General features: G+C 39.8%; 1 protein-coding gene across 5 annotated transcripts in view; it reads right to left on the minus strand.

The window, feature by feature from the left end:
* The window catches only part of tcf4 (transcription factor 4), a 148,555-nt gene that overhangs the window by 75,852 nt on the left and 53,242 nt on the right, over window positions 1–19,461 (minus strand). For all 5 annotated transcript variants that reach the window (XM_028417384.1, XM_028417383.1, XM_028417386.1 and 2 more), the window contains one exon: window positions 3,761–3,819. In XM_028417384.1, coding sequence (XP_028273185.1) covers window positions 3,761–3,819 — 59 coding nt within the window. The remainder of the gene's footprint in view (window positions 1–3,760; window positions 3,820–19,461) is intronic.

Genomic DNA, 19,461 nt, shown 5'->3' on the forward strand with positions numbered 1-19,461 from the left:
GATTTGGATGCCAACTTTTAATTCAGCAGAAAAAAAAATGACACATAGTGCCAGGATTGCACCTGCCTGCTGAGACGATCATGAGACATCATCAAAAGATGATACAGAACAGCTACTGTAAATGGAACTTACATGGATACAGGATGAAAACGTAACAAAACAAAAAGACTGCACCTTTTTCTAAGTGGGTTTGCATGTATAACACACATTTATTAGGCTAAGTAGATACATAAAATATAAAATAATCAATGAAAAAAAATCAAACAACGGGGTCTCTTCCCATCCCTGGTGTTTGGAGTGTATTCATGCCACCTCCTGCCAGCAGACGAGGGGTTTTGGAGGGTGTTTGGATGTTTTTTCGGTGGAAGCAGAGCTCATGGTCGGGGGGGGTTGGGGGGGCTGGGCCCTTACCTTGGCAGGCGGCCATGATTTCCAGCCCCCACCACCCATTTACAGCTTGGTGAGAGCAACTATGACCCTGTCAAGTTCCCCCGTTCACAGTAGGTACTGTGCAAGTACAAGCAATAACTGAACAGAAAAAGCTCTCGTGCAGAAAATCAGTCTCTTGTGCAAATAAACACAGGAGACTATTGTTCTGCAAACAACCTGTTATGGTAGCATAATTAAATAAAAGTAGAAATGCTTTAAAACATCAGTGAAATCTATTGCTATGGCCACATGTGTTTTAAAAGAATACTAAGGATAAGTAGCGTAGCACTTACACATATTGATTAGGACAGCCAATACCAATACATACAGTAACTCACCTCTAAACGACAATTAGTGAGCGATAGGTGAAATTAAGTGGTGTCACAGAGTGTCTTCCTGCAGTTAGGGTGTGCGCTCATCCTCCCCTCTAAGTGTTTTCTCTCTCTTTGCCTCTTTCCCTAACAGCCGAGGATGAAGCCAGAGGATTTTGGACTTCAGCCCAGCATGTAAATTTATCTGCCATTTCCAAACAATTTCCATCAGGAGCCATTCAGACTGTGTAGCAGGATAATTTGACAGCAGCCCAGTAGGAAAATGGCCAGTGAGGCAGTAATGTTTGATTTATTTCATATTTTTGTCCTCTACGGTTTGCTGTAGCTGCATACAAAGGCCGCAGCTGGATGTAAGAGGCAGTTATAAATAAAAGATCAGGGAGTCGGTGATAAATGGAGGAACGGATGGATGGATGGATGAAATAGTGATAAAGCTTAAAAAACTGCCCTAATGAACAAATGAAGTTAATGAAATGAAAAGTGGATGAATGAATGAATGAATGATGGTCAGATGGACCGATGGTTTGACCAAAACTGTTCAGAACAATAAAAAGAACAAATAGATGAAAGAATCAATGAATTAGTGCTCAGATGGATGGTAAATTAGAAAAAAAAGATAAACAAGCAGACAGGAAATACAGAATGCCGAACAAATATTGATCATGAAAGACTGTATTAACATTTCTAATCAAATGAAACAACACCTGAAAAATTACTAAAACAAAACGAATCAATAGGTTATCAGTTAACCCAAATTAAACAGACAGACATCTCTAGCAGCAGCTACATATAATCCCACCCATACACACACATCTGCATGAAACCTATTCCAGTATTCCAGTACAACTGACACATTTGGCATCTTGTGTGTGTTTACGTGTGTCTTTGTTCATAAGGTTGTCATGGCCAAATCCTGTCCTCATGACAGAAAGGGAAGGATCAAAAGGCAGGAAGGCCTTTCTAAAGTCTGAACAACTAGCAGTCCTTCAGCTGCCGCGCTGAATCTTTTTTTTTTTTGCTTTCCTTTCCTCTCTTACTTTCTATATTCCCTTCATTTTTACAAGGCTCGACAGTAACCGATGCCCAGTTGCCCCGGGCAACCAGATCTGGACAACATTTTCTGTGGTTTGATGGGCCCTGTTGGCAGCCACTTCTCCTGTTATTGGACAGATTCTCAGCACGGCTCATCTCACATACACAAGGCCTGGATAATGTGAGCCAGAACAAACTATACAGTCCAGTTATACATATTGTTACAATGCCTTATAATAATATATTTCATTCAAGATGGATGACCAGTAAGAAAGTTTGTGCAAGATTTTTTTCCCCACAGTCAAAAGAAGGTGAGTGCTATATAGCATTTCTATATGTGTGGGTTAATTACACTAAAGCAGAACTAATGCTGACTGAAATATTCCAGCCTATTCTCAACAGATTATGGACTATGGACTATGGATGGACTATTCACAATGTACTACGATACATGACAAGTTTCACAACCTTCATACAGCTGAATGTTTGCAGCAATCCACCATCTTCCATCTGATCTAAAACTCAAATACCTTTAAAGTAAACACAGCATATCTCATATACCTAGAATCATCTGTAACACCTTTTAGCACAACTTTGATTTTTTTCTGATCATGCACGTCTTTGATAAGCTTTAATTAATAGATGTTTGAGCTGAACAGAAAAGTAAATTCATAACATCAAACTCCACACATCCAACAGCCTGTGCTGCAATACATCCTATGTGATTTTTTTTTCAATTTGATGGTCATCAAAACACAGCAAGCACATTAAGCTCCCATCTCTTTAATATTCCACTAGCAGAAATCAAACCGCAACATCTGTACGTCCACTTAATTATCAACGTGCATCTTCTCATGGATGCATATGCTCCATGAGAACTGAGCAGGAATATTACAGTCCACATTCCAAATCTAGTTTATACTTACACCTAACTAACACCTGTCGCCACCATTGGCTATGCAGGGTTTTTTTTCTTTCTTTGAAAACAATAATCCATAAAGTTAAAATTAATAATTATTTGTTTTATGAAGTTGGGGTTTGTGTGAAGAAGTTAGGCATCTCTCTGGAAAACAGAAAATATGTAACAGCTGTTGTTTATAATAGTCAGGATGATTGACAAATAGCAGGCTATGGTTTTATGATGTGAATTTTAAATGACTCGCAGATGAAGATATCCATCTATAAATGTAAATACACCAGAAAATTTAAGAGAAATGTCTTTTTTTTCTGGAGATGAACTTTTCATGAAATAATATCAAATGTAAAATCATGGACAACAGAAGTTTAATTCTAACATTCACCTGCTTATGTGCATTTTTAATCATTCAGTCACAATTGATACGTTTTTCACCTCACCTTCAGGAGCTTAAAATGTTCTATGTTCTCTTCAGCTGTGATTTTAAAGCCAAATTAGTCATTCTTGGTATTTTTATTAACTAGTGTAAAGTACAAGTGATAAAGCTAACACACTACATGCTAATTCAGACCAAAAGAAATGTGTGTGTATATATATATATATATATATATATATATATATATATATATATATATATATATATATATATATATATATAGCTGCTCTGTAAGGCTTCAGCTTCCTTATATACATATATATATATATATATATATATATATATATATATGTATATAAGGAAGCTGATAATTGCCAAATGCCTTACAGAGCAGCTGGTTAGCGAAAGCAACTGTGCCATCGCGGCTTTATATTGGTTTAAGAAACATTAAGATGAAACATTAGTTCATGCTTCCTTTCACACCACGATGTTCAGAGAGGCAGGAATGAAGAGCAAGATGCTAAAATCCATCATGAATTTAGCTAAACCTTGTCTACAGAGATCAAAAACTGACTGAAATTTCCACATTTCCTGCTTCATCACCATCACAGCAAAGAGCTGTTCTGCTTTCGTATTATATGTTATAAGATACAATATATCTGTGGTAAGACTGACCTGATGGCAGTGTGGGTTGGACTCTCTGGCGTATGAGTACGAACTCCTCTCTGCTTTAGCTGCAAGAAAATAAAAGGGAGTAGTTAAAAAAAGAATTAATCTTAACAGTAAGCGTCAAGCACAGACATTCATTCATTCATTCATTCATTTAGCACAGCACAACAGGTTTTTCCTTTGGAAACTGTGCTATAAAATGTCAAAGAAATACTTAGTTTTTTAACTTTATTTAATTCTCCATTCCTTTAATTATTACTAAACATTAAGGCAGGCCCACTTTACAAGACTGTTGACATTTAATGAATGAGTAAATTCAATGCATTACATTTAAACACCTGGGCATTATTCATTATTCCTTCTTTACACGTTCATTCCTAAAAATGACATTTAATCCACTGTTGATGAAAATTGTAGTACTGTCATTTCGAATACATTGGTCTACATCTTGACTAACATGATGACTAACTCATCATTGATCATTGAACTCCACCTTCCACTTTGTTTTCTCACCACACACCTGTCAGTTTTTGTGTAGTTTGCAATTAACACATCCAGACAGACATAAACATCTTCTATTGTAACTCGTAACTACGTTTATGGTAGAACCTCCAGGACTACACTGAGCCATGGTATAACCAAACACACATAGATTCACAATAGGGAATACAACACAGTAGAAATTACCTAAAGATGGGATCCCTAAACCCCTAAAATTACCAAATTACTTTTTGGTAAACATGTAAAAATGATTATGACAATAATTACAAAAGATAAATTATAGTCTTAATTTTGACAGATTTGTTTACCCAAGAGGGTCAAATTCCTTGAAACGCGTGTTTCCAGCAATCTTCTAGTCTTTCATCTGTTCATTTAAAGGATAATTCATTCACACGTTGCTTAGGAAACGCAGTAAAAAAGATTTTCAGGAGAAAACTGCCAAAGCTAGTTTTTTTGATCAGTCTGTGTGTGTGTGTGTGTGTGTGTGTTCTTTATGTCTTTGCTTGCTGATCTCCCAGCACAAACAAAACAGACATCTGCTACCCCTGCAATGCAAAGATCCATATAGAAAGAGACAAGAGCTCTGTCTAAAGAAATAACGCTGCACTTGTTTTCTTTACTTTCTTTTCCACGTAGATTTTAGTTTCTCCGCATGTTTAGACAACACAAACTACGAAAAACAATGCTAATTTCAAACGCATTGCATGCTGTATCTCTGCTGGTGAATTTGCTGAATGACAATTAAGACAAAGTCAGGATGTACTGTTTACCCTAAGGTGCATCTAGTATGGTTATAATCCTTCCTCACTTGTCCCAGCTGGACAAGTGTTGGTCCATTGAGACTCAGTACTGAACCCCTAAACAAAAAACATCACTCAAGAACCAAATACAGCAACTCTCCAACCACAAGTGCACAGTGCTGATGCTGTTGTGTACATGTAGAGCAGGATAGAATACAGTGACTTATAAGTCCAAGACTATATGCTAGCAATTACCTCACCTCACCTCAACACCCACCTATTCTGTCTGAACACAATAAAAAATACACAGAACACCCACGAAACCAATCAACAGTCACCAAAAAGCAACTACCAAAGTTCCCAATAGGCATCTTGTAAATACCACTCAGAAGAACTGGGACGTAAGACTGGGTGGCTTTGTCTCATCATCATCATCATCACGGAAGCTGCATGGGGACGCTTAACATTTAAGATGATGTCCAACATTGTCCTTAAAAGCCGTGTGGCAATCCTTAGCACTGATATTGGATTCTTTGAAATGCAGTCGTCCTCTAACTGTAGTGCTTGTGCAATTCTACTTTTTGTTTGTGCACCTGCACCAATCGCCCGATTCTTCTCCATGACCATTGCTTAAGCCTGGAGCTGGTGTGCAAAGAGTAACTTTCTCTAAGCTCCAGTTTTACTCATAAATTAAATGTAAACGGGTGTACAGTGTATCTACATTGTTGTTCTTTGTTTACTATGAGCACAATCCTGCAGCAGCAACATCAAGCAGCCCACATCTGACACGTTTTATGGACATGAGAAAAAAAGACCCCCTCCCCTCACCTACCCAGCAGCAGCGTTCATGGATCATCTTTGGTCAGTCATGTTGGAACATGTGTTGATTGAAATCAGACATCAGAGCACATTAAATGCAAGCCTAGGATTGATCAGTACAAGAAGGTGAAGCCTCTTTGGCAGATAACCCACCATTAATGCACAAACGGAGTACGTCTGCCTGTGAAAAAAGGTGTCTGATGAATTTCGAAAAAACGCAGCGACCGCTGCTCCACGCAGACGACAAAGCTAATTTCCTCTCCAGCTTCTGAACAGGCTTCCCTCTCCTCTGAGCTGTGGGACCACTTCGATGCCTATTTTTACCACACAGACCTTCTTTTTTGGATAAAACCTTTAAATCTTCAGCCAGTCTAAATATCAAACCACAGTTAGTGTGTAATTACATTCTGCTGTCGGTGCAGATGAAATGGAGGGGTTTTATAGCGAGCGTGTGTGAGGAGAATGAAGCGTGTATGTAGTGAAGGGTTGGAATCAGGCATGTATAGACTGGGGCTGAATACACGCCAACATGGTAGTCGATGCAGAAGAGGTTGATAATTACAGGCGTACAGAATAGGAATGTGGTCGACTTTCTGTGTGTGTGTGTGTTAAAGAGAGAGAGAGAGAGAGAGAGAGAGAGAGAGTTTTTGTGTGTGACCGATACAGCGGCCTCGGCTTCAGCGACGACTGATGCCAGCTGGACCGGTTTGGCACATATACAAAGACTCCCACACACACACACACACACTAGAAATCACTGGCACAGATGCACACACACCCGTGTAAATATATACAATAAAGTACGCATATAGCCCCATAAACACAGAAATTAATGTACTTTTGCAAAACAGGAAAACATACATTTAAGATCACTATTTCAGGACCACACAGACACACATGCACAGTAAAAACAATAAAAATAAAAATCTTTCAGCTATTGCACAATTAAAAATGAACATTTTATAAAATGATGCCAATTTAAATAAATGTAAAATAATACTATTTGGCAGGACAATTTAAAAAACATGTAAAAAAAATCATTTATTGAAACAAGTAGAAATAATAATATATAATATATTGATTCCTTCATTGATACACTTCTTACACAAAAGGCCTGATACCTTCCGTTATATAGTATAAAACACACAACGTGTGCGTCTGTGTTGCAACATTTGCATGCATGCCAGTGATCAAACCCTCATTCCACTCCTCACATACCTCTGTCTGCTTGTGGGACCATGAAATGGAAGAGGGCCAAAGGCGCTGGCATGACTTTCGTCCTCTCTTGCGCAGTAGCCCGAAATAAAATAATACCCCACCTAGGAACATGCTATGTATGCGTGTAGCTTCTTATATATACTGTACACTTTCAGTCTGGACAGCATGTATGCACCAAAGGACACCACACACACACACACACACACATTTGTATAAAATTAATAATAATAATAATAATAATAATAATAATAATAATAATAATACTTTAAGGTTATTGTAAATTGTAAACAAAATAGCAACATTTAATTTTTGTTTGTTTCTGTCATAAATGCTGCTTAACTCTCAGTACTCTTAGTAGATTCATTAAAGTTTATGTAAATTCTTAGAATTTATAATACAATGTTTGGATATTTTTGTAAATACTGCAGTAGGTCAATTAAGTCAACAGTGACCTCAATACACAAGGTACCACACACATTACAAAAATAGATCCCGAATTGAGGCTTTAACAACTGTACAACCCTGGGTCTGTACTTTTGTCCTAACATGCCGACCTATTCACCTCTGCCATCTCTGCAGGCTGAGCTCATGTATTACACACACTAACAAAAATCCCTGGTATTTTAATTTGGCTGTTAAAGAAAGAGCAGCAGGCAGCATTAAAGACAGAGAGAGAGAGAGAGAGACAGGGGCGATGCAGGCAGGATGCAAAGGGTCAGCCACAAGCTCACACACCCTACCACAGTGCCCAAACACACACATACACACGGATGGATTTCGTTTAGCTGCCTTGAACTGGAGTCCTACAGTTTATGAATGATGAAATAATAATAAAAACGTTCACAACAAACAGTATATCTTAATTAAAAGCTTTTTAAAGATTTTTTTTTTACTTTTTATTTTTTTTGACAAACAAATGGTATTAAATGTCAACTCAATTGTGGCCATAATTAACTTTTCCAATTTTCAGTAGATGAAGGACCAGTAAGATGAAGGCTTTGAAATATGTATGTAGAAAAAAAGACTAATATCAGAAAAAAAGATGAAAATAGTAAAATCCATTCCTTACACAAATTTTTTTTTTTTTATACTTTCTTTTTTTTATGATTAAAATTATTAATTACTATTAATTTATGTATCTGGTTATGTATGTAATATTGAATTATATTGTATGTCTAGAATAGTCCAGATATAAATCTGCTAGAATACAATTAAAATAAAACAAAAAATCCAAAGTGCTATGGGATCTGTTGACTCCTTATGCTGCGGACATTTTAAGCACACAAAACAAAGATAGGAGCAGGTGATGAGAAGCTCGAGGACACATAAACTCCAGACACAGCCCTCAAACGATGTCCAGACATTATCCAAGCGTCTAAGTCTTTCACACATGCAGGTGTCAGATGTACTCTCACTGTTGGAAACACTGGATTACTTTAGATGGGGGGAGGTACTTGGAAGAGGGTGCATGAGGAGGGCTCATTTGTGTCAACTACAAGTAGAGAGTGAAGCAGTACACATAGGCCAGTAAGAATATTACAGCACAGCTAAACTTGGGTGTCCCAGCACCTGCTGCTGCATTCACAACATTGGCTCAATGGGACATTACACACACATCGGACTTGGGGAGAGACCAGGTAATGCCTGCTGCAACTTAATCTGACATTTGCATTTTCATGTGCAGCTCCTCTGGGTGATGTGCAGACAGCTTCTGGAGTGTGTCTGTCTGTAATGTGACAGCAATCTCCCGCTGATCATTTCAGTGGTGTGCAGTATGTGTCTGTCAGTGTCAATGATGGACAGCAGTTTGCACAGGGACGCAGAGGGTCAGCTCTGTGCTGACCACAAAGCCATTTTACCCGGCCACCTGTGGCACCACAGCATATAGAAAAGAATGTTACACACTGGTAACGGAGAAGTGAGCTCAATTCCCCCAGCCTGCTGCAGCTCAATGTACTTAATGCACCTGACCAGCTCCGTATAGTGGAGTCTGGTGGCACCACTGAGGCAAACAGTTTGACCTACACAATGCATAAAGTCTTCTACTCACAAAGGCAAATTATTTAATTAACAAATGTTCTGATAGATTGATAGAGACCAATTGAGAGATGAGATCAATGTCTGTTTTCAATTCCTCCTTTTATCTCCAGTGTCATCTCTCTCAAAAGAACATCCTCAAAGGAGACTTAGGAGGTTAGCTCTACTTCTCCCCATTCTTTGTATTTGTCTGAAGGAACCCCACTGTGATTTTTTTTTTTCCCACCCGACAAACACGAGGATCCCCAAGACGAACTGCTGCTCCTGAGAGTGTGCTCGCTGCAGAGGTACAAAAGGTGGAGGAGGGGAGGTCAGCCCACTCTGCTTCTATATAAAGCCCATAGAGGAGTCGGTAAGCCAGGAGGACCAAACTCCTGCTAATCCACAACACAGAGAGGGGACACAAATCAGCTCCATTACAAGCCGAGAGCTAATCAGGAAGCTCAGCTGGACTATTAGCTATTATGACACAAGTGCCTTAACAGGCCCTTAGGTAAACTTACATATGTTAAAAAGGCCGCATCTGCATTCTGATCAAACCACATTTGGACAAAAGAAATACACCTGTTTTAAAAATAGATTTCACATAGGGGTGGATGATCTGAATATAATTTGATCAAGATTCAGTTGGATTTCAAATCTAACCTGGGAATAAGAGATTTTGATGACATGTTTGTCACATTTATTTAGATCAATAAAGATGTATCAAAAAAGATGATGTGACTGGTGACCTGCTGCGCAGCACCCTTTTTGTCTCCAAATTTTTAAGGCAATTGAAAGAAGCGGTGTTTATGCACCCTCCTGCAGACGTGTGAACAAGTGCATGGAAAATCTGCCAGTGAGGGCCGACTAGTCAGCATGGGAGCTAAAAGTTTGCCACAAAAATGGTTTTTAATCCTGTGAGAGAGGCAGATTCAACCCAGACTGATTTTTTTGTTTTTCAACCAAAGCTGATCAGGTAGTGTAGTTGTGCAACCAAGTTAATAAAACAGTGACTGTGAGGTAATTATACAAGAAACAGGAATCATAAGTCACTAAATGAAAAAGTAATCCTCACACACAGGACTCTAGAGTCCTGAATGAAAGTCTGGTTACGGGGTAATACCACCTTCCACTCCCTATTAGTGACCTTACAAAGATAACAATGAATGGGATCCATTGGTAATCTATCTACTCTGGTGCAGCCACCGCAGCATATTTAGCCAAACCATATCTGATTATTAAAAAAAACAATGACAACACTCACTCACTGCAAACCAAACAGGAATCTTCACATGGATACATGGCTACTGTGTAAATGAAGCTTTGGGATTTTCTTCTTCATTAATTAGCTCTGCAATGTTAATGTTAATCTTAATTACTTTAATAAAGTTTCATTAAGTCTAGCACAGCAAACAGAGTGATTACATCAGTGCAAACAGCAGTAAAAGCAAACTCAATGTGCAAAGCTGCAGAGCAGTTCAGCGGTCAGACTGAACGGACTATTGGTCCCTTCTGGTGGTTGTGTGAAATCTTTGGCTTGTTTGAGTTGGATTGACAAAAAATATGAGTATTGATAGATGATTGTGTTTCCCACATAAACCCATTCCAAGGAGCACCATGCAATGACATGGTAGTTCATGCTTTTATTTTGAAACAACTGCAGAATATGTGATATTCCATAACCTCTTCTAACATGGTTATGTTTGAGCAATTGATTATAATTTACATTACAGATAATACAGTATAATGTCAAAACAGAGGAAGAAAAAAAATGGTGGAGTTTCTCCCTGTCTGTCTCCATGATGGATGCTGTCCATCACATTTGACAGATACCACTCACTGATTTTCTTTTCAGATTCATCACATGGCAAAAGAAGAGAGAACACCAAGATGGAGTTGTTTAAGGAGTGGCTGTCAACGTCTAGACTCTTTCTTTCGGCGGTTGAGAGACATGTCAAGTCGTTCCCAGTGTGAAAGGAAATACTCAGAAGACATGATCTCCTCTGACACCCATATAATGGGTCCATTTTAATAAAGTATGTGACTAATAGTGCGATTTGACGAGGATGGCGAAGATGAGATGAGAGGAGAGAAAGAGGAGAGAGAGAAGGACAGGGGGGGGGGAGAAGATGGATAGAGGAAGGGTTAAACACCTCCTCTTGTGTGTGTGTGTGTGTGTGTGTGTGCATGTGTGTGCATGTCGGTGTGTGTATTGGGGGGGAGGGTTGGACTGTGCAGACATGAATCATTCTGAGCGATTCAAGCGTTTCCATGACACCGCCGGGCACCGGTCCAGAAGTTTCTACAAAGTCTGAAGGGTAGCAACACACACACACACACACACACACACACACACACACACACACACACAGACACTCTGAAGCCATCCTGCTAGCGCTGATTTAAAGCGATCTATATATTTATTCATGCTGTTGTCTTCCTGCGTAAAGCGTAACAATTTTTCGGGGAAGGATCAACATTAATTTAACAGACGATGGTCGATGAGTAACCGTCGTCTAACAGACAACCCTCCCACCACCACCACCCCCTCCCCTTCAATCCCAGCAGGCATTGATTCCTTGGCACCGGAGTGAGTGAATACATCAAACAACAGATGAACGTATACGAGCCACGAGAAAAACTTGAGAGAAGCAGCAGCCAGCTCACATCTGTCGGCTTCTACCTTCAGCCACAGAGAGAGAATCTGATTGGTCCACAACTCGGAAACAATTTAATATATATGCATTTATGTACTGAAGTGAATGCACTATTTCAGTTTTAACATTACAAAAGTTTGTCACCTAATGTCATTTTAAGTTCCATTGATTATTATGAAACGATGTGTATAATTTACTACATTTCCCAGAATACAGCTGGTGTAGCTTTGCTTTATATCTGGCTGAGCCTTGCTCATGCATTCACAGCTACAGTGCATCCTGGTCTACTTGGGCTACTTCAGCATATAAAGGGTTAAAGGTAAAAAGAATGTAAATAAATAGTCTGAGGCACATGTAAGACATTTGTGTTTTTTTTAGGCAAACACTTATGTAATTTCATTATATTACAGCATGAGCAACACAATGGTTTCTATTTTTTACTGTAAATTGTGCTCACACATATGTATATGTAGGCACCTGAACTGTGCTGCTTAACTTATTTAATTTTTTAATTTTTTTTTTTAACATTAAAAAAAGTCTTATTTTGGCCTTGTTACCTACAGATGTAGGAGTTCTAATCAACCAAACACACACACAAAATTGGAAGAAAATTGTGTTATTTCAGTTGAGCTGTAGAACCCCACCTAAAATGCTCCTATTCCTGTCATGCATACACAAATCCCCATGTGCCCTGAACTCCCCCCATCCGAGACCCCCCAATCGGAGTGACTGGAGATTTATTGTAGCTCCCATGTAGACAATCACGGCAAAGACCTGCAGCAGCCAAAGAAGAGCTTCATGTCTTTTTTAGGTATTTAAATATTCAAAGTGATATTGCAAAAAGTTGCTGTTGCTAAAATTTGTGTACAAAACACAATTTAACCTGTGTGTCTGCAGCCCACACAGGCCTAAAAAAAACAACAAACACATAGTTTAAACAGTGAAACAAACTTGCCACAAAGGAACCTAAATTACAAGTCAACAAACTGAACAAATCTGTGTCTCTTGTTACAGCATCCAAAAACATCTGCCACCAAAAACAGGCTCCTCTCCTATAACAAAACTTATCCAGCCAAAGAAATCTCTCTACGGAGCCTATTAAACCTTGTCACTTGTGAAGCTAGTGTGCTAATGCTAACGCATGCCACAGACGAAAGAGCTGTTTACTCACTAGCCACAATAAACACTCAGTAGTAGTTCGAGTAGATCATATGTGTGTCAAACTGTTTCCACTGGTTTCAGGAAGGTAAAAAATACTATTGTTGATGGTTTGGCTCCATGTTATTGGGATATTAAAGTTATTTTGGGAGTGCTGCATGTATTCTGCAGGGCACTATATTTGTGTGTTTCACAGGTTAGAGTCTTTGTGTGAGTGCGATGTTGCAGACTGCTTGAAAACTCAGCTGCCAACATCACATTTGCTCCCTGTTCATGAGAATGAGACCCAAAGAGCAGGACCCCCTCCCTCATTACAAACAGCCTTCATTATCTAAAAGAACCCCCCCTCGTTGTATCCCATCTCAACCCCCCCTGCCCTCACCACATCCCATCACACACACACACACACACACACCCCTCCTCCACCCTGGAATCAATAGACAAACAACAACAATGAGGTGACAAACAAGGCAACACCAAGGAACCGTCCACCAGGCAGCAGGACTTTAACTGTTCTGATGAATGTTCTCAAATCAGCGTGGTGCATTTATTGGCACTCCAGAAATAAATGAATACAAAAAAAGGAAAATGGAAAAAAAAATGAAAGAAATCCCTTCCTTGGAATTTTTTAAAAAATGTGACTTCTAAATTTTCTTCCACAAAGCGTCAGTTCTGAAGCGAAACAATTCGCAGCACAGAGTGTGTATGCCGCACAAGTGTGCGTTTTTTCCTGTATCGGTGTGTCTTGGTCTCAGACAAAACAGGGCTGCTGAAATGCGGCAGGCACTGCAGATTTTTGTTGGCTGGCTGACAGCGCCATGCTGGTGCCAAGCCCCGACGGCGGAAACGACTAAAAGACGCATAAGGCTGGCATTAGAGCCCCAAATCTTCTCCCCACCCGCCCCTCCATCCCTCTTTCTCTCTTTTTTTTTTCCTTCTCTTTTCTTACTCTGTGGCACGGCATTTACTTTGGTCGGGGTCTGACTCGATTTGGCGACATTCACTTTGCCATACATGAATTTATCAATCTGTCTTTATTTCACTCTGATCTAATGGGTGGTGGTGGTGGTGGGTGAGTCAAAAACATGGCACCTGAAACGCAGCAGGAGGTAGACGACGAGAGCGTTCTTTTTGGACATCACCTTGTTTCCAAATGAACCCCCCCACACCCCCCCATGCTCCTTTCATAAGTGTCGCCGAGAAGAATTTCGGAGGATTTGATTCTTTTCAGGGTTTATAGTTTCCCCCACCATATCTGCTGTCTTTGTCTTGCGGATTTCGGGCAGCACTTCCACAAATACCTCGGACACAAAAGCATCTGGAGTTACATCCATGAGGCACTGAGCCCATGTTCCTCCTAAAACCTAAAACAAATGAGGAAAACAACACACTCCAATTATGCTTCCAAGACAATAAACCACAGCAAAAAAAAAGAAGAAGAAAAAAAAATCTCCTGTAAAACATTCAGGATTACCTACAACTAAAAGCCTTATTCTGTGTTTGGAGTCCATTATTGATGGAACAATATTTAGCTGCAGAGTAAACAAAGGCGGGATGCTCTAGTCGTAGCTGTAAATTGTGTTTTGAGTATTGTTCGGCAGACAGATGACGACTGCTAATGTTGAACTGAAAAGGTTCTTAGAGGTGGATTTAACACATTTTCTCTTGTCTTCGGGGTTGAGATGGAAGGCGAAAGGCGCACGGAGACAAAGAGAGAGGTAGCGACGAGAGAAAAAGTGTGAAATTCTGAATTAGCAGCACAATATGGAAGTATTAAAGTGCAACACAATGAGCAGAGAGCTGGATGGCAGAGTGTTGTTCACTGACACTGTCTGACTAAATAAAGACGGCAGGCTCGCAAGATTCTCATGTCTTGAAAGGAGAACGGGCCAGGATGTGAACACGGACATGGCTTTTTTTTTTATGGTATATAAATACATGTACATGACACTTAACTGTTCATGGAGATGACACCTTTTTAAGCTCCCACTCTATTCATTTACAGTAGGCAACATCTTATCCAGACATGATACCTTCCTTTGTTTTCAGTACTGTAAAAATGATAATACTGTTTTTAGATAACAGTGTCAGGGTAATACAAACCACATTGATAGGACGTGCTATGTTAAACACTAACAAACACGCTTTATATGTTTATTTTCTTATTTTTCTTCTTCCTATCAATGATGGAACCAATGACACATAACCAAGAAGTTCACTGTGCCAACATAGTGAGAGCTAAATATCAGGAGTGAGAGAAAATAAAACGAGTGCAAAAACATGAGAGAACCAACTAAATGTCCCTGGCAGGACTCCGTAGACTGATGCTATAGAATATGTGCGATGCTACAAAGACGAAGCTGTACTTTCAGATTTCTATAGGTAATAGAAATAGAAACATGGCATCCTCTCCTGCCTTGTTCGTGCTTTCTGCCTCTCTGCGACATGAGAGGAGGAGGAGGGGCTACCCTGGAGAGATGGATGGTGGGTCAGGTGTTGTCAGACTGGAGAGGTCAAAAGTCAAAGGATCCTGGGGTTCAGCATCACACTCTGATTTTCTCCTGTCTGTCTCTGATCATGTCTCCTCTCCCACATTCACTCATGTTTACACTCCTTATTTTTCCTATGCACTTCTTTATTTAATTCCCTCACTCAAATCAATCTACTCTGATGCCAAAGGCTGAAGGTCTCAGTGTATTAGTGGATCAAATCTGTTCTCTTAATAAAATTCTACTGATGTTAGTTTGAGTGTACTGACCTCCATGTACAGAATACATTTCTTTCCCTGACTTTCCACCATGTTTTCTTCCTCCTTCCCCCCATTCTCAGTCTCCTGCCATCAATGACAGGCCGATCCCTCCTCTTCCTCCACCCTGACTCCTAACTTAATCCCTGTATTTAGACAAATATGACGGCGGTTTGAACACCTGGACTGCTGTAATATGAGTGGTGGCCTATTGCGGTAGATCGCATCAGAGCGCTGATGTGCTCTGTGTGATTTCAGCACAACCACCTGGCTGCAAAATAATGACATATCTGCTCCCACACACTGTTCGGGAGCCGGTGATCAGAGCGGTTTCATTGCAGCAGGGCAGACCCCACCTGACATCACGCTGGGAGGGAGAAAGGAGGAGGGCGGAAATAGATGGACAGCAGGAGAAAGGACGGGGATGGGGAGGGAGGAGAGAGGAGCTACCAAAGTGCCTACAAATGACAGTCACCTGCTTTCTTGAACAAATTGTGAATAAACAATTTTTTCTTTTTGTTTGCAAGTTAATGCCCATATCAGCTACAGCTCCATTGTGCCTTTATTAAAATTCATTCATGACAGGTCAGAAATTAAATCTGTAGCAACCAGTTTTTATGAGCACAAAGGCTCAAAAACAACAATGACATATTTTCATTGCCACCTGCTGAAAGACAAAGAAACACAAAGTGTGGGAGTGATAGAATCTTCAACTGGGTCCAAACTTCATTTTACCTTTTCAAATGGCCAGATATGATTTACAATACATAAATATATTAGAAGAATGAAATAAAGTGGATCAGGTACACCGACCCAGCACCAGCAGACGTTTTAACAAACCATTGGGAAAAGTCATCTTAAATTCAACAGGTACGACAAACTCAGCTACCTGAAAGACAAAAATTACATTTGTTTTAATTTGTCTTGATGATGATGAATTACTTTCATCTCAAAATCAGCAATCTGTATTTTAAATACAGTCCATCCTCACCCGAAAAGCGTGACATGAGGTCAGTATTTCAGTTGTTGAAAATGAACCATGTGAGAACATTTCTCCGGCCACAGACTGATCCTGGTGGTAGCCAAAATGGTGACCATGCACAGATTTTCTGTTTTAAATGACTAACCTCAACTCATAGTTTATGCCAAATTCAGCCAAACTTACAAAAATGAATGTTAACAGCGAGGGAAAACAAAAAAGCTGGACTTAAACCTTAGACTCCTGATTAAAAGTCCACTGCACTGCATACCCATCCACCATTCCCCACCAATCTCCTTCTCTTAGCAGAAAGGTAATGATATATGGCAGGTGTTACCTACTCTTTGCTCAAAGTCAGAAAGATAATTGCACCTTTCCTAACTCATACAGAAGACGTATAGTTTTAGAATCGGTATTACTGCCTTGCTCCACCCAGTGATGTTTTGAACCTCGATCCCTGGTAGATGCGGAGCTGTTTAACACTAACAGTGTGTTTTTTCAGCTCTTTGTCAGTTATGTTCCCATTTAGTATGTGCCAGCAGTGACTGTGCCTGCTGCTTTCACATGGCACTGTCCTGGAAGCGTGGGAAAAAAAGGGAAAAGCTACCACTTTACCCTCGTCTGCTGCCATGGAAACCCACCAACGGTCAGGACATTAAGGCTGTGATACGCAGGGAAAGTTTGTGTCTGGCTGCTCTACTTTCTATACAGATCCCCACTCAGCTCTGTCTTTATTTATTTATTTTTTTTGTCTGTTGCTCCACACTCTCTGATGCTGTTCCTCTGTGACAACTGATAAGCAAGTCTGTACAAGGTAATTTGGTATTAATATTATTTTGATGATAACTGAACAAATCAATCAGAGATTTGCATCAACATGAAAGAAAAACCCATCAGACATTCCTGATCGATCACCTCTCTGGGTTATTTGTGCATGTCGCTCCGTATTCAAGTATTCAAATGGATCTCCAGCCAGCGCCCTGTCTCCTATAATTATACTGTGCATACGTATGTGCGTGGCAGAGGGTGCAGGTGATTGGTTGGCAACAGCTGGAGAAAGAAGGGGGAACACAGCTGCAGGGGGAAAGGAGAGGAGAGGAGAGGAGGAAGGAGAGATCATCATCCTTATTTTCAGTATAACTAAAGTACATAAAGTAACACTGTTTACATGTGATTTGATATAATTCAGCTGAACGCTGCTAGAATATTGCTGCAACTTTTTGTGATTTCCACAATATTCCATGATGATCAAAGTGTGATTATAACAGTGATTCATTGTAAATAACTGATAGATTTGCCAAAGCGTGGACAGTCTATAGATCCTTTTCATTCATTTACTATCTCTGAACTTTTTCACAAAGAGATGCTGAAAATGGAGGATACAAAGTTCCAGTTTTGTGCATGTGTATATGCTTCTGATGCTTGTATTTATGAGAAGCTACCGATAACTAAAGGCTTTGTGCTAAGTGAAAGGGTCTTCTGTTCAATGTCAATCAGAGAATGAGAATCACCATAATGATAAAGATTTCTCACACTCAAACTTGGCCTTCTACAAACATGCTTTGAATGAGGACATTTCCTTCGAATGTCAATTTTCTAGTAGATCCTTGTAAAAATAAGTGATGCACAAAGCATCAAGAGAAGTTCTATAAGTTGAAAAAAGGAGTACAGAGAGGGCGACTTTTAAAAGCTTTAAACAGAAAGAGAACAGAGATGTACTCTCCCAACAGAGGTATTATTTACACAAGCAAGGTTTGAGCAGAGACTGTTATTTGTACATCTAGCAGGTAAATCCAACGATGCCTCTCCTTGGGCTCTGATATTGCTAATAAATGCACTACTATGTTCACCCCCACTGTGTTATGGCTACTGAAGAAAGCTGTTGAGTCTCTATATGAGGGCTGCTTTATTATATCATGGTGTTATGTCATATCATGTGATTGGTTAGTTCGATCCTTTTTAGTAGGTAACACTTGTAATCTTTGAACTGTTTAAAGGTATCTAGTGTCAATAAAAGCCTGAAAAAATGCACAGCCAAATCCTGTTTTTGGTAACCAATCAGATCACTAGAACTAAACTGGCCAGAAGTGACCGCAATATTGGAAGCTCAGTGTGTGTGTGTGTGTGTGTGTGTGTGTTTAGTGTATGTTAGGGCTGATTTTGCTTCATGATCCCTCATCCTACAGCCGAAAGCATCAGCAGCCGTCATCACACACAGACACACACACACAGTTACACACACTGAGACAGCAAGCAGCAAGCTAGCGCTTAAAGCAAAACTGGGCTTCCATGGCCATCCATTATCACTGACAAGCTAAATGTACCATGGTACACCATATGGTACAGAGAGAAAGAGAGAGATAGGAAAGGAGTGATAGAGAGAGGCTAGAGTAAAGTGGAGAGAGAGAGAGGCTGAGTGAGCGAGAACAAGGGAGAGGCACTGTGGAAGAATGAGGAAAGCGAGAGGAGGAAAAGGAGGGAGGATGTAGAGCATTACAATTAAGGTGTGTTTTTTAAGCTGCATGTCGCTCTGTGTTCTGATTAAATAATCTGCACTACACTGGACGGATGAGGGGATATCAGCAGTACTCTGCCTCTATGCAGACCACTGACACCAAGAAAGATGATTTTTCTGCATGGATCACGAGGAAAATGTTGGTGAAGAGACACTTTACTCTCACCATGTTATGCATGTTTCTCTTTTTTTTTGTTTGTATGTGTTTTTGTGAAATTTTAAAAAAGACTTTTTTGACTAAAACAGATTTATTTAGTGCTGGCTTAAGTCTATCTTAAGTGGACAAAGCCTCAAACCTCTCCAGCCAATCAGAGAATAGAACCTGGATTTCAAACTTGGGCAGACCTAATCAGAC

The sequence above is a fragment of the Parambassis ranga genome, chromosome 12 (genome assembly GCF_900634625.1).
Source record: "Parambassis ranga chromosome 12, fParRan2.1, whole genome shotgun sequence".
Taxonomy (NCBI): Eukaryota; Metazoa; Chordata; class Actinopteri; family Ambassidae; genus Parambassis; species Parambassis ranga.